The 15,411-nt window shown below is 39.1% G+C and overlaps 1 protein-coding gene across 6 annotated transcripts in view; it reads left to right on the top strand.

The window, feature by feature from the left end:
• Positions 1–15,411, top strand: part of SENP7 (SUMO specific peptidase 7) — a 52,526-nt gene that overhangs the window by 8,569 nt on the left and 28,546 nt on the right. For 3 of the 6 annotated variants that reach the window (XM_020784892.3, XM_020784894.3, XM_078389922.1), the window contains exons 5-11: positions 1,423–1,629; positions 4,263–4,457; positions 9,674–9,777; positions 10,615–10,784; positions 13,896–14,235; positions 14,398–14,567; positions 14,827–14,964. In XM_020784892.3, the coding sequence (XP_020640551.3) occupies positions 1,423–1,629; positions 4,263–4,457; positions 9,674–9,777; positions 10,615–10,784; positions 13,896–14,235; positions 14,398–14,567; positions 14,827–14,964 (1,324 nt within the window). The remainder of the gene's footprint in view (positions 1–1,422; positions 1,630–4,262; positions 4,458–9,673; positions 9,778–10,614; positions 10,785–13,895; positions 14,236–14,397; positions 14,568–14,826; positions 14,965–15,411) is intronic. The other 3 variants (XM_020784897.3, XM_078389923.1, XM_020784895.3) reach the window with 2 other exon arrangements.

Genomic DNA, 15,411 nt, shown 5'->3' on the forward strand with positions numbered 1-15,411 from the left:
GTCTTAGAGTGAGGCTGTTAGTTTCTTTCTTCATTTAGATTTTCTTTCTGCTGCATCTCAGGGACTTGGCAAATGCTGAATTTATCATTCTTTCTGTCAATGGTACAGGTATAACTATATGCACCAAAAAGTCTGTCACAATAAGTATAGAAATTTCAAGATTGTTTCCTACTTCCATTTTACCTTTATATTTATTAATTGTACTGTGATGCTTCTGACATGGACAAAGAAGACTTTCAAGGTAGTTTAAATCACTAATATCTAAATAAATCCTTTCTGTTGTTTCAATCAATAGTTATGTAGCACCTCAGTACTTAAATATCAAACAGTCATTCTTCTGCATCATTGTAGCCCATTGCATTAGCTTTGAGAAGTAATTCTTAGAAGATTAAAATGCAAACAGTGATATTCTGTAGTAAATCGACCTGGGATTTTTCCCCCATTTATGTGGCAGTTAGTTAAAAAAAAAATCTGGAGAGTCACGCCAATGTCCAGGACTCAAAACTTGCTTCTGTGGTGCATGTTATATGCATAATTTATGGAATATATTTTAAAACATGTATCTAAATCTAAATAATTAGTATTTTAAAAATAATTAATTTTTTAACTAATAATAATATCTAAATAATTCTGCAGATATAAATCTGGTGAAGTTACCTCTTACATCTAAACTTTCTGGGCTTTGCTTTCATATTACGTTCATGATAAAGAGATGAGATTGCCTTTAGGAAAGCCTTGTTGTGTTTCTTTGTAGTTTCCATATTTCTTCTTGGTTTGAAAGGATTGTGATTCCCTAAAATCAAATAATTTCCTGGGGTAAAAGTTCTGTAATGGCCGAAGAAACCCCAGCGCAACACTGCTGACAGGCTTAGTCTCCTGCATTTATTGCCTGAAGTTTATTGCTGTTTTCCTAACATGGGCTTTGATCCCAGAAGAAGAAGAAACTATATGTAGTTATAAAGAAATATCTGGCAAGATCTTGGATTAGGTGGATTGGTTCTATGTCCTGATCATTCTGTGATCTCAGGGAACTTGTGCTACCAGACAACTCTGTGTTTCCTCTTGCAGTTTCCTGCATTGCTGTTCATTACCTTTCAATGAATGCATCCAGTTGATTTTTGTTAAACAGAAACAGGTCATAGTTTATCTGTAACACTGTAGGCATCTCTAAAGTTAGACATTTACAAAGGAGTAACCTTTACGGCATGATTTATAATCACCATTTTAAAGATCATCACAAGTGCTCAATGAAAAGTAAACAGAGGTGTCTCTAGGAAGAATTTGGAGAGGGAGTCTTAACTTCTGTCAGTACAGTACACATCCTTGGCTGAAATAATTTTAAATGAAAATATAAGAATGTAGGAAACTTTACTGAATTCTTGTATCTTTAGACATCATTATTTATCATCATCATTATTATAGGTATGGCAGGCAACCCAAAGTTATCTTGACGAATGTCCTGGAGACGGAAATAGGAAGAAAATACATAAAGGCACAGCTAATAACTGATGCTAATTTATCTCATGGTGTCAAGTTGCAAACAGATCAACAAACCTCATCATCTGTTGACAGTGTAGAGATATGGCAAATACTAAGTCCTCTTCGTGAAAGCCTTTTAATATCTGAAAGGTATGTTCTGTTAAGTCTGATTATTTCAGACATAATACATCTTTGTCTACCTATTATTAAAAGAAATTGCATGCAATCATGAATAAATATCCTTTGTTATTCTGTTGCCATTAGCATTTCTTGCCTTCCGTACAATATTAAGAATCATTCTTGAAACCTGCACTGTACTTTGAGAAGGAGATTATCTTGTGAGACTTCAGATTAGTTGCTTACTAACATAAGGACTAATCCTAGCTATTTGCACTCTTAGCTACTGTGTTCTTTCCACAATTCTATTGAAGAAAAGTCTGTATTAATCCCTTGTAAGAGATATCAGTGTATCCCAGGGGAAAAATGTTATTTTGAAAATCTTCTTGTTTTTTAAAATCGTCTTTTGACTCTTCATTTCTTCCCTTTGCACAGAAGACATAATTATGTTACCAGTAGCAACTTAATCCATTCCTTTGTGAACCCCTTGGCTTTCCCATAGGACTTTTTTGTGCATGTCAACAGAACATTGTGTTTTGCATTGAAAATACTGTTTGATGCCATAAATATAAACGGATGGGGTATAGAGCATGAAAAATAATTTATAGATAGATGAGACACACAGAAATATCCTACACGTGGTCTGGCAGCAGAAACTGACGTTATTGGGTATATGTCCAGGCTCAGAAAAATCTACTCGCTATTCCTTTTTCCACTCCTGCTTCAACTTCCAAAGGTCTCTAAGTATCCCCTTTGCCCTGTGGAAGCCTTTGGGAGTCTCAGAATAGGGTGAAGAGAAGCTTTTAAAAGAGGAGAAACCACCTTAAAAACATGGCTATTTGACAGGCCTTCAGGCCTTTTTGACAACACCTTAATTGCAACACCTTAATACAGTGATGTACAGTAAAGAAAGCAGACCGCTGAAGAATTGATGCCTTTGAATTGTGGTGCTGGAGGAGGCTCTGGAGAGTCCCTTGGACTGCAAGGAGAACAAACCTATCCATTCTAAAGGAAATCAACCCTGAGTGCTCACTGGAAGGACAGATCCTGAAGCTGAGGCTCCAGTACTTTGGCCATCTCATGAGAAGAGAAGACTCCTTGGAAAAGACCTTGATGTTGGGAAAGTGTGAGGGCAAGAGGAGAAGGGGACGACAGAGGATGAGATGGCTAGACAGTGTCTGCGAAGCAACCAACATGAATTTGACCCAACTCCGGGAGGCAGTGGAAGATAGGAGGGCCTGGCGTGCTCTGGTCCATGGGGTCATGAAGAGTCGGACACGACTAAAGAAAAACAAGAATACAGTGATTGGTCCCAACATTTATACTATCAGTCCTGCTGTCTTGCTCTATATTATTTTATATTATTACTACTTAAAATGTTGGTTGTTTTATCTTTATTTTGATTTCACATTATACTATTATGTTTATTGTTTGGCTGCTGTTAAGAACTAAAAAAAATCCTTTAGGTAAAAACGTGTGGCTGGCAACCAAGGCCAAGATCATGTGTACAATCATCTATACAGCAGTATTCCAACTTACTATGTATGGATTTGAAAGCTAGAAGTGAAGAAATCTGACAGGAAGAATTATTTGATGTGGCATTGGAGAAGAACTTTAGAGATGCCATGGATTTTCAGAAGTTGGTGCTAGATTAAGCAAAGGCTGAACACTCTCTAGAAGTAAAAAAAATAGTAATCTCATGGTATTATACAAAGGGTATATCATGAGAAGACAAGATTTGCTGGAAAACACAGTACTACTGGGAAGAGTCAGCAGGAAAAAAAAGACCCAACATGAGGTGCCTTGACTCAATAAAGAAGACTGAGTATGACTGTTTCTGATAGAACATTTTGTGTGCCATGAATTTGTAGGGTCTCTCAGAAGTCACTTGATAGCACACAATGCAACAGTAACAGAAGTTTGTACAGGGTAATCAGCAGAGCTTCCCATTTCCCCTTCACTATGTCTGCCACAGCTGCAGTGGCCTTAAAAGAAAGAGACAGATTAGACTATGAAAAAGAACTAGTCTCGAAAGAAAGAAAGAAAGAAAGAAAGAAAGAAAGAAAGAAAGAAAGAAAGAAAGAAATCATCCTCATCAGCTTCATAGTTTATATAGATTAGTTGTGCATACAAAGTTAAATGAGAAACCATTTTCTGACAGTCTTACTGTAAATAGATGGATGTCTCTGTATAAGCTTTTCGGTGTGGGAGCTGCTTCTTTTTATTAACAGCAGCGCATGTGATTCACACGCACCAAAATACTACTTAGTATCTTCAGAAACTGACAAGGGGAAATCCCTTACTTTGTCAATCTTTTTGCATCCACAGCTTGGCAGCCAAACACTGCATACATATGAGATACACTTCCCACCCACCCCTTCTGTTCAGAGAGGGTGTTCTTTATTTACTCTATGATTTTATGCATGCTCTAACTTTTCATAACAAAAATTAAGGTGCAAAAAGAATTTAAGACAATCCATACCACTTTTTACCGATCTTCTCTACATCCCTTCTTTGAACCACTCTACTTATTTTATCTGTTTTCATTCATTATTATATGTTTCTTGATAATTACATTTAATAAAAATTTGGGACTGTGCAAACAGTTAACATAAAGTCATTCAACTAAATCGGTTTCAGAATATTAATTATTATATGTATGGCAGGCAACCCAAAGTTACCTTGACGAATGTTTTGAGGACGAAAACAGGAAGACAATATATGCAAAGACAGCTTTTAAATGATCTTAATGTATCAGATGCTAACATGTTGCAGTCAGATGAACAGCTCTCCTCATCTATTGCCAACCTAGAATCATGTCAAAAAATAAGCTGTCAACAAAGCCGTATTTTATCTAAAAGGTATGTCATTCAGCACAGTGTTCTGATTATTTTTCATCCTTAACGTAGCAGTAAAGCTAGTGCAGTACAACCAAATTGAAGTCAGTACAACATTTGAAATAACAAACATAGGACACAGTCGAGTTAGAGTTAAGTACTTATTAAGTTCCAGTGATTTTAGTTGGAAAAAGATTTACACATGTATAACTTGCTAATTCAGATTGGTGGGGATCAGAGTGATTTGAGCTGTATTAGCTTTTTGTGTATTTTGCTTGTAAAGAAGTTTACAGTCTCCTTTTGCATTTTTTTCAGCATAAGTGTTCATTTAGAACTTTTGATTAGAATGACTCCTATGGAGGAGTGCACATGAAGAAAGTGTTTGAGAAATAGAGATTCCAGAAAGATTCTCTATCCAGAAGTTTCTAATATAATTGCATTGATTTGAAAGGACTTCCATGTAGGAAAGCATTTTGTTACAGCTTTCTTAAAGTAGAGGTGTAATGTAATAGTAAAGTAAATTGGAATCCCTTATAATGTCCCCAGATAAGCACAGAGCTTAGAAAGTGTAGATGCTGTTAAAAAGTATTAAGTATGAACCCTTGTTCATGCATTATCTCAGTGTACGCAGGTGGGATCTTAAGGCCTTAGGAATGGACCTCAACAGATGGGAAATATTGACATCTGAGCTTTCAACCTGGAGGCAGGTGGTGCAGCATGGCCTCTCCCAATTTGAAGAGACACTTGTTTAGCAGGCCAAGGCAAAGAGGCAGTCCTAAAGCCTTCAGATCCTGCTTGCAGATATCCTTGTATCGCAGCTGTGGTCTCCCTCTGGGGTGCTTTCCCTGCACTCATTCTTCATACAGGAGATCTTTTGGAATCCGACCGTCAGCCATTCCCATGACATGCCCGTGCCAATGTGGGCGTTGCTGTTTCAGTAATGTATACATGCTAAAACAATTCCAGCTCATTCTAGGACTATTCTATTTGGAACTTTGCCTTGCCAAGTGATACAAAAAATGCGTCGGAGACAATGCATATGGAACATGTTCAGCTTCCTCTCCTGCCATGCACAAAGAGTCCAGGACTCACTGCAGTACAGGAGTGTACTCAGGACACAAACTCTATAGACCTGGATCTTAGTATATACCATCAGCTTCTTATTAAGCCATACTCTCTTTGTGAGTCTAGAGAACATGGTAGCTGCTTTGCCAATGTGTTTATCCAGCTTGACATGTAGGGAGAGAGTGTCAGAGATCGTTGAGCCAACGTACACAAAGTCATAAACAACCTCCAATTCTTTTGTAGAGATGGTAATAGACGGAGGTCAGTCCAGGCCCTGGCCCATGACTTGTGTTTTCTTCAGGCTGATTGTTAATCCAAAGTCTTGGCAGGCCTTACTAAAATGATTCATAAGTCGTTGGAGCTCTTCAGCAGAATGGGCAACAGTAACTCCATCATTGGCGAAGAGGAACTGCCACATACATTTCAGCTGGACTTTGGTTTTCGCTATCAATTTAGAGAGATTAAAGAGTTTTCCATCTGATCTAGTCCAGAGATAGGCACCTTCTGTTGCAGTTCCAAAGATGTGCTTCAGCATGACAGCAAAAAAGATCCAAAACAGGGTCGATGCGAGGACACATCCCTCTTTAGCTCCTCTTCAGATGTCAAAGGGATCTGATGTTGAGCCATCAAAAACTAGTGTCCTTCATTTCCTTATGAAAGGACCTCATGATATTAAGGAGTTGAGGTGGACATCCAATCTTAGGAAGTATTTTAAAAAGGCCATCCCTGCTAACCAAATCAAAGGCCTTTGTAAGATCTATGAAGGCCACAAAGAGTGGCTGTCGTTCCCTACATTTCTCCTGCAACTGTCTGAGGAAAAATACCATGTCAGTCAGTGGTGGATCTATTAGCTCGAAATCCACACTGTGATTCTGGATAGACTCTGTCTCCATGGCACCTGGAGTCTCTTCAGCACAACACAGGCAAGCAGCTTCCCTACAGCTGAGAAGAGAAATGCCACGGTAGTTACTGCAGTCACCCTTGCCTCCTTTGTTCTTGTACATTGTGACGATGTTTGCATCCTTCATGTCCTGTGGTACTCCACCTTCCCTCCAGCAAAGACAGAAGATTTCATACAGCTCAGTGGTGATGTTCTCTTTACAGCACTTCAACAGGGATGTTATCCTTTCCAGGTGCCTTGCCGGAGGCGAGGGAATCCAAGGCCGTTTTTATTTCTCCTAAGGTTGGTTCGCTGTCCAGCTCTTCTAAGACAGACAGGCACTCAATGTTATTTAATGCCTCTTCAGTTACTACATTCTGTCTAGAATATAGCTCAAGAGTAGTGCTGCACCCAGCATTCCATCTGCTGTGCTCGGTCCTGGATGATCACGCCTGTAGCAGTCTTCAAAGGAGCAGATTTCTTCTGTATTGGACCCAAAGCTTGTTTGATACCATCATACATTCCCTTGATCTTACCTGTGTCTGCTGCTGTCTTTATCTAAGAGTAGAATCTAATAATCATTAGAACATCTCTTGGCAGCCTGTTGAACTTTGCTACAAGCAACTCAAAGAGCCTGCAAGTTGTACTCACTAGGACAGGCTTGGTATGCTGCTAAAGCTCTCCTCTTTTCCCCGATGGCTGGCATCAGCTCCTCCAAATAGGCTTCAAACCAATCTGCCATCTTTTTGGTCTTCTTGCCAAATGTAGACAATGTGGTGTTATAAACAGTGTTCTTGAAATGTTCCCATCGTTCAGGTGCATTTGCATCAGCTGAGCCTGGAAGGGTTTCCTCAAGCGCTTGGGCAAATTCCTCCACTTTTATTTATTTATTTGTTTAATTCATACCCCGCCTATCTGGTCAATTTGACCACTCTTTTGTTTGAAAGGGGAGAACAGTTACTAGAAACAACTTCTGACAAGATCAGTGACTATCTTGTCATCTATAAAATTGAATTAGGGACAGTAATTTGAAAATGGAAGAAGATGTCTGCAGTTTGCTTTGCAATTAGAACCTTCCAAATCCAGTCCTTGTTGTTTGGCATTTCTAACAGTAGATGTCAAAAATTATAATAAATTGAAAAAGAAGTCATAAGAGAAGCAGGAAAGTTCAATAATGGACCACTAGTAATGTACCCTCTAATTTTTAGCCAGGCTGGGCAGGGCTCCACCTCTCGCACATGTGACTCCAACCCTGCATGCGTGCACAACTCTGCCCCCCCACACACACACTAGGTTCCATTGCAACCAGAACCTAACATGATCACTGCACGGAGGAGGAAGATAGCTGCGCAGAGGGAAGCGGATTCATGCGAGCATGCACACACAGCTTAGCAAGAACCTTGACCACTAGTTTAAAGAGCAAAGCAGTTGTGTCAAAGTGTGTGCCAGCACTTGTCCTAATGCTGTGACAGAACACTATTGTAAGTTTTGCTATACCACTGGATGAGCCATTCAGCTCCATTCTGATTTAAGAAGCTGTAGTTATATGCGTTATATTACATATTGCCAAGTCACATCTGATTTACAGTGACCCTAATAGATCACTGTAAATGTATACTTTTCAAAGTATGTGAGATAGTTAAGAGCTGATATTTAAGAGCTATTTTATTAGTGCCATTGCCCAGTGAGTTTCCATGGCCAAATGGGGATTTGAACCCAGATCTCTTAAGTACTGGGTCATCTATACACTACACCTCACTGCTTCTTAGCTTTTGATAATTTATGTTCAGAACAGTTATTGTCTTAGTTTAGTTTTCATTCCCTTAACATTTCTAAAAATGAGTCATTTATATTCTTAATTAATAGTATAATTTCCAAAAAGAAGTAAATAAACTGGCCTCACATACTCCTGCAATTTCAGTTTCAGAAAAAAATCACAAAAGTAAACTGTGCTGGCCACACATAAATAAGTCTGACTTGAAAGTTTGGGTCTATGCAACTGATGCCTCTTCACATTCCCCGCCAGATTGCAAGCTCTCCCGCATGCTGTCACATGAGCAGCAGGATTTATTAATATTAATGTTTTAATCTGTGAGCCACTCTTCAACCTGGCAGCGAGGCTTGTGGTCCCGCCTCCTTCCAGACATGGCGAGCAGATTGTGAGATCCGGAGCGATAGGAAGGACTGCAGAGGTTATGACAGCAGAGGAATTGTGAGTGGGATCGTCTGGCCCCATGGGCTGGGCCCTCGTTATGTCCACCTGTGCAGGGGTATTCAGATACCCTCATCTCTAAACCGAATAAGTAGCCCTGCATCTTGGCTGCACTGTTTTGATCCATAGACTGACACGCGACAAAATGGGCCTTCATTTGAACAGTATATTCTACATATGAATAACCATACTGTAAATCCAGGAAGAAATATAAAGTGGGCTCTTTCCCCCAACACCTGCTTTTTTTTTTTAAGGAATGTACTTTTCAAAGCAGGAGGATCTGATCATGGCTGTCCCGTGTAGTCTGAAGAAATATAATCCAGGAATGGATTTGTTGCCTCAATGAAAACTGGGCCTTTGTCAGTAGAAATGTACTCAGTATATTGAGACTCAGTGGATGTAGACATACTTTTAGTCTGCAGTATTATAAGCCACTAGGGCACTGAAAAAGCAGTATAATATAAATGAAAATATCTCTCACCTCTTCCACTTTCTCGCTAATGTACTAAATAAATACTAAGTTAATAAATTTGAATATTGAAATGCAGAAGCACCTGTTACTTTACAAAGTCACTTTCATGGTTTGATTGCCTCTTAGCTCTGGATTTCCTTGAAAGTAAGGTTAGCTGTATCCAGTGGGATTAATCCTTTCCATCAGATGCGTTTAGGACTGCAGCCTGTGTAGCTGTGTTAATGCCTTTTAATTATATATACAAGGGAAGCCAAACTCCCACCCCTAAAATATTTTTTTCTGCTACCTTACTTCCCTCTTTTATGGAACATGGGAGCAAAGGGTGAGAGGATAAAACAACCATATCATCCCACTTGTGGTCATAAATCTGACTTGACAAAAAAATTAAGAGCTTTAAGAAAAGGTGGAGTATGTGTCTTGCTAACATTTTTTTCCAGAGGGGTGGTGTGGGGATAACTTACATTTTAGTCAATGTTATAATGGTTAGAAATTAAGTAATAACTTAAACAAATATTAAATTAAATAGCATTAAACAAATATCTGTTAAAAAAAAGATTCAACATATTTAAGATACAGACAAGGTTAACATTTTGATGTGTTTTTCCCATCAGGTATGGAAGATGCCATAGAATGGCAAATGACTGGAAACCACCCAAAGATGCAAAAAGTAATAACGCCTTGCTGACCATAAGAAAATGTGATGTACTGCTAGAAGGTTTGCACTTATTAGTTTGTTTGTTGTTATATTTTGATATGATTAAATAAACGGATTTGCTGCAATATAGTTCTTTCTTATCTAAAACAAGGCACAGCCTCTGAAACATATTACGTAAATACATAATGAAAATAACTATGCTGATCCATTAAAAAAAAACTAGATTTCACAGCTGAGCAATAATATTATGTGTATCCAAAGTGCCATACAATTTTTTGAGTTCTTTATCAGGTTAGATGGCATTAATCCCACCCCCAAAAAAAGGAACAAGGAAAGAAATGTCCACAATTAGTGGCAAATGTTTTGGGTATAAGATCTGACATTTAGGCCAAGATTTTTAGATAGTCTCCATCTTTACCTATCAGTGACTAACAGTAACTATGGGATCCCTATCTTACTCATTTTCCCTTTCAGGATAGTGATTGTTAGCCGCCCAGAGTGGTGTGATATACCAGATGGGCGGGATATAAATCAAATAAATAAACAAATATGATCAGGGTAAGGTGGAGTACCACTGCTATTTCTGATGAGAGATTATGGGAGGTGATTCTGCTGTGTGCCTCAGTGATCAGAGATAACTACAAGATTTCCCCCATGTGCGACGTGGAAAAAGCAAGATGAGCAAGATGTAAAGTGAAGTGAAATTTTGCAGATGCAAAATTCACCTTGAAACTAGGTGGATGCAGGTTTTGCAACATGCTTAGGATTGTGTCATTAATGTTCCTTTCAAAGTAAATTTTTATACCTCTCAGGTCTACAAAAACAAAACAAACATGCCTGAATGACAGTTGCCTATATTTGACCATTACATTGTCAGTTTCTTTATTTTGAATGTAGATTATTTCATAAAAAACGAGGACTGGACAGAGAAAAGAAGGAAAGATCCGAAATATCAAACTACTAACTTGAAGGAAACACATTTTCGAAACAGTGAAAGCAGAAGACAGAGTGATGTTTCTCTAAATCAATGCAACTCCTATTCATCACAAAAATCACCACTGTCAAATGTAAGTAACTTGAAAGTTTAGGTAGCTGTCAGTTGTAGTATATTTTAAGACAAAGACAAGGATCATTTTCATTGCTCATGTGTATATACTTTGCTTGGAACCTAAATGGGGTCTGCGTTTCAGGAGTGGGTCCAAATCAGAATGGGCTAGGGCAGAGCAGGACACATACACACATTACTGCATGCATATATACCAAAAAGCTTTCCACTGTACCTTCAGTCTGTATCTCTCTTTTCTCTAGTCCTGTATACATTGTCCTGGTCAATATCACATTCTCCTTCATTCCACCAAAAAGAATAAGAACAGTGACTAGGAGGCAGGTGGTCTCACTGAGAACCACAGACTATTCTCATGTTTCTGTGGAGGAGAAATAGGGAAACTGGGAGCAGTCCATCAGTCAAACATAGAATGTTGAAACACAGGCCTGGCTTGGGGAAACTATAGCTTGAACAGGAGAGGGCCTGGCCTAGAAGGAAGTGGTAGATAAGGAGTCTTATGTCTGGATTCTGACCAAGCTGTAGAAATAAGCCACAAGCGCCAAAAAGACCTTGATTTCACTTGTGACACCTAGGATCTGATGTGTGTGAAATGAGGTCATCAAGACAAAATGGATGTTTATAGGCCTCTGACCTTCTCAAATTGGTTGCGCCATTGATCTTTCTAATATTTCCCAGAGGATTATTTACTAAGAAATTAAAGGAGTGATGCACAGATTTATATGGGAAACAGCAGACTCCAGACTGGTCACTTTCGAACTTGTCAGACCCATTCCCACCTTTTTTATTTTTAAGAGATCCTAACATCTGTACATATCTCCTTTACTATACCCCAAACCCTTTTGAACGAAAACTTTAATGTAATTAACTTTTAAAAATCTTTTGTAAACTGCTTTAGATTAAATGTAAACACACAAAAGAACAGTGGTTGTTGTGGGTTTTTCGGGCTTCTTGGCCGTGTTCTGAAGGTGGTTTTACTAACGTTTTGCCAGTCTCTGTGGCCGGCATCTTCAGAGGACAGCAAACTGTGCTCTGGTGTAGTTTGGCTAGGGCGTGGAGTATTTATGGCTGTGAGTGGGAAAACTTCTGGAAAAACACAACCTAAAAACCGTATTCAAGCCCACCACAAAAATACAACAAATGTTACGGTCAGCAAAGGACAAAAGGAACCCCCTCACCACTGCAGGAGTATACCGGATACCTTGCAGTTGTGGCCAGGTATACATTGGAACCACAAAACGAAGCATCCACACCAGAATCAAAGAACATGAGAGACACTGCAGACTAAAACAACCAGAAAAATCTGCAGTAGCTGAACATGCCCTAAAACAAACTGGACATGAAATTCTATTTCAAAATACTGAAATACTGGACAACACCAGCAATCATTACGTCAGACTGCACAGGGAAGCCATTGAAATCCACAAGCACCAGAAAAACTTCAACAAAAAAAGAGGAAAGTTTGAAACTCAACAAAACTTGGGTCCCAGCCCTCAAAAATACAGCATGCAAAAGTTCACAAACTCTACCCAACCACAAGGTCAAGGGGATCACTACCATCAACCACAGTGACAGATAATCTCCTTATCACAACAATACACCCACAACAAAACACACTAATCACCCATCCACAGAAAACAATACACCCACAACAATACACACTAATCATCCCAACTCACAGCCATAAATATTCCACGCCCTAGCCAAACTACACCAGAGCACAGTTTGCTGTCCTCTGAAGATGCCGGCCACAGAGACAGGCGAAACATTAGGAAAAACCACCTTCAGAACATGGCCAAGAAGCCCGAAAAACCCACAACAACCATTAGATCCCGGCCGTGAAAGCCTTCACGAATACACATAAGAACAAATTAAATTCCATTAGATAATGTTTCAGCCAAAAGATCAAATGTCAAGTGTGTGTAAACACAGATAACTCTGTAATAGAGTTTATAAAGCATTTTAAAAATAGAATTTAAAAAGCAAAGCGAAGCATGTTGCTTATATACCTCCCCGTAGCATTTAAAATACTCCCTTGGAAGTTTACAATTTAATTATGCAGACTACACATAACTCCATGAGTGCAATGGTCTAAATTCTTACCTGGATTGTAGACTGTAGAAGAAACGGATTAAGGCTGCAAGTCTGTCCACTCATACCTGGGGCTAATATTCTTTAAATATAATGGGATCTACTTTTGAATAACATGTAAACCATTCCAAGGGATCATTTGTCAAGTAATACTAGGACATAAAAAACTGCTTTTTCTTGTGATGCATCAGTATTGCTACTCCCTCAATGCATGGCAGAATTTATGGATGCCACTGCAAAGCCGCAGTACTATAATGTAGTTTTATGCATACTTACTCAGAAGCGGTCAGTGAAACTTAGTTCCAGGTAAACATGGATAGGATAGCAATCAGCTGGCATGATCGTAAACATTATTTACTCAAATGCTGAATTTCATGGTGCTTGCAGTAAGTTGAGATCATCAACTATCAAATTAGAAGCTTTTTCCACAAGAGCACTGCTCTGTCAGTGAGCTGGAGCAGTGGCACTGTAGGGAAGAGCAGAGTCAAGAGAGGGAAAAAATGAATTTGCTCCCCTCTCAGTGTGCAAAAATGAGGGTGATCAGTGCAGTCATTCTGAAAAGGCATCTGAAGTGGTTCCATAAAAAGCTGGAGAAGGAAGGTGAACAGAAGCCCTATGAAGTGTGGCCAAAAAGGGGTGGCCTTGGAGCTTGGAGGGAGCTCCTATCGTCCTCATGATAGCCTATCGTAAATGTGCAATCCCACATTGTTTTGCTGGGAGAAGATGATAAAATTTGGCGTGAGCTTCTCAACATCAGTTGAGGTAAAAAAAATTCAGTGTCATGCCCTCCCTGGACTTTCTTTCCATTCATCAGTTTGGCAACCACTGCTCTAGGCTCTGACACGCCTCAGTGCGTCATTCAAGATGCACCAGAACTGAGAGGTTTCCAGGGTAGTTGACAAAGCTTGCTAGGGGCTGTGGTTCTTATTTAAAGCTTTTAAATAAATCTCAGTGTGTGAGGAAACCATCAGTGATAAAGCCATTAGGCTTTTTGAAAATTCGGTTTTGTTTTATATTTTTCTAGAAAGAACAAATGAGAGAACGAATTCCGTCACCTGTCTGCAGAAGCCCAAATAAGAATCATAAGAACAACCTTCAGCAGGAAAATAATCCCCAGCTTTTGGAACCAGTTTCTGGTGAAAGATTCATTCCTGCAGATAATGACACTGTTGCCAGTTGTCCGCATGAGAACAGCTCAAAATCTTCTTCCAGGAGAGAGGTGCATTCTATCACTAGCAAGGAGAAAGAGATGCCACCACTGGTCCCTGTTGCTAAGAAGCAGAAAATTGACATAACTCTGCCTCCAGAAGAGCCATTGAATAAGCCTGAAAGAAGTAAGGAGGCAGCTGATCCAGTTGAACCAAGTATGTAAATGTAAAATTCCTTTCCTTTATTAAAAAGAAAACTGGGATGGATAGACAAGACACAATTTATATAAGTAGTATTTATCCACTTGATTTTTATCAGTTATTCAGTACATTGTTCAGTCTTTTCATCACTTCTGTCTTTCCTATGCTTTGCTTCAGTTGTGCTTTCTAGTGATGAAGATGAAGGAAACGTTGAAGCAAAAGATCCAGAGAAATATTTCCAGACTGGGAAAGGCTACGGACATAAGAAAAAAGAAAAGAAACAAGAATCTGAACTACTTGTTCCAGAAGTTCTGTCCCAGAGCGTAACTGAAAGCAAAACAGAACAGGTAATAAATCCTTGATCTGTATACCACTTCCATTCAATCTGCCATGCAATTATATTGACTTTTAAGTATTTAGAGCTGTACATAAAATAATATAGGGGGTTTTTTTGCTAGCATATTTCTCCATTTGGCCTTATAGGTACCAGTTGGATAGATATACTTCTTTGTGATCTCTGTGATTCACACTAATTGGTTTCTCATAGTTGTTTGAATTTAGTAGCATGAACAGAGTTTAACCCATATATATGTTTATATTTCACAGGTTTCAGAGGAACTGCTTGCACTCAAGTCTACTGCAGATGACAGCAACCTCAGGGAACAGTTGGACCTTGCCTTAGATATCAAGTTTGAAATGCTTTTTGTTGGGAAATACAAAGGACCAGCAACAGATTGTTTCAGAGTAAGTTGATCGTTACTACAGTGGTGCCTCGCAAGACGATGTTAATTTGTTCCGCGAAAAACGTTGTCTTGTGAAACCATCGTCTTGCGAAATGCGGTTCCCCATTGGAATGCGTTCCAATGGGAAAAAATTGTCTTGCGAAAATCGTCCATAGAAAAAATCATCTTGCAAAACACGGTTCCCCATTGGAATGCATTCGTCTTGCGGAAATCGTCCATAGAAAACATCATCTTGCGAAGCACCACAGCGATCGCAAAAACCAATCATCTTGCGGATTAATCATCTTGCGAGCCAGTCTTGCGAGGCACCACTGTATTTGATGCTAAGATGCTAAGAACTCTGAAACTTATTCCCACAGGGGCTTTGGACCTGTCTGTCTTTAATGGGAACATTTTAAATCCAGAGTTCCTCAAGTAGATCATCTGGAACTTCCTTCATCTCTCTTGT

This window comes from Pogona vitticeps, chromosome 3 (assembly GCF_051106095.1).
Source record: "Pogona vitticeps strain Pit_001003342236 chromosome 3, PviZW2.1, whole genome shotgun sequence".
Classification (NCBI taxonomy): domain Eukaryota; kingdom Metazoa; phylum Chordata; class Lepidosauria; order Squamata; family Agamidae; genus Pogona; species Pogona vitticeps.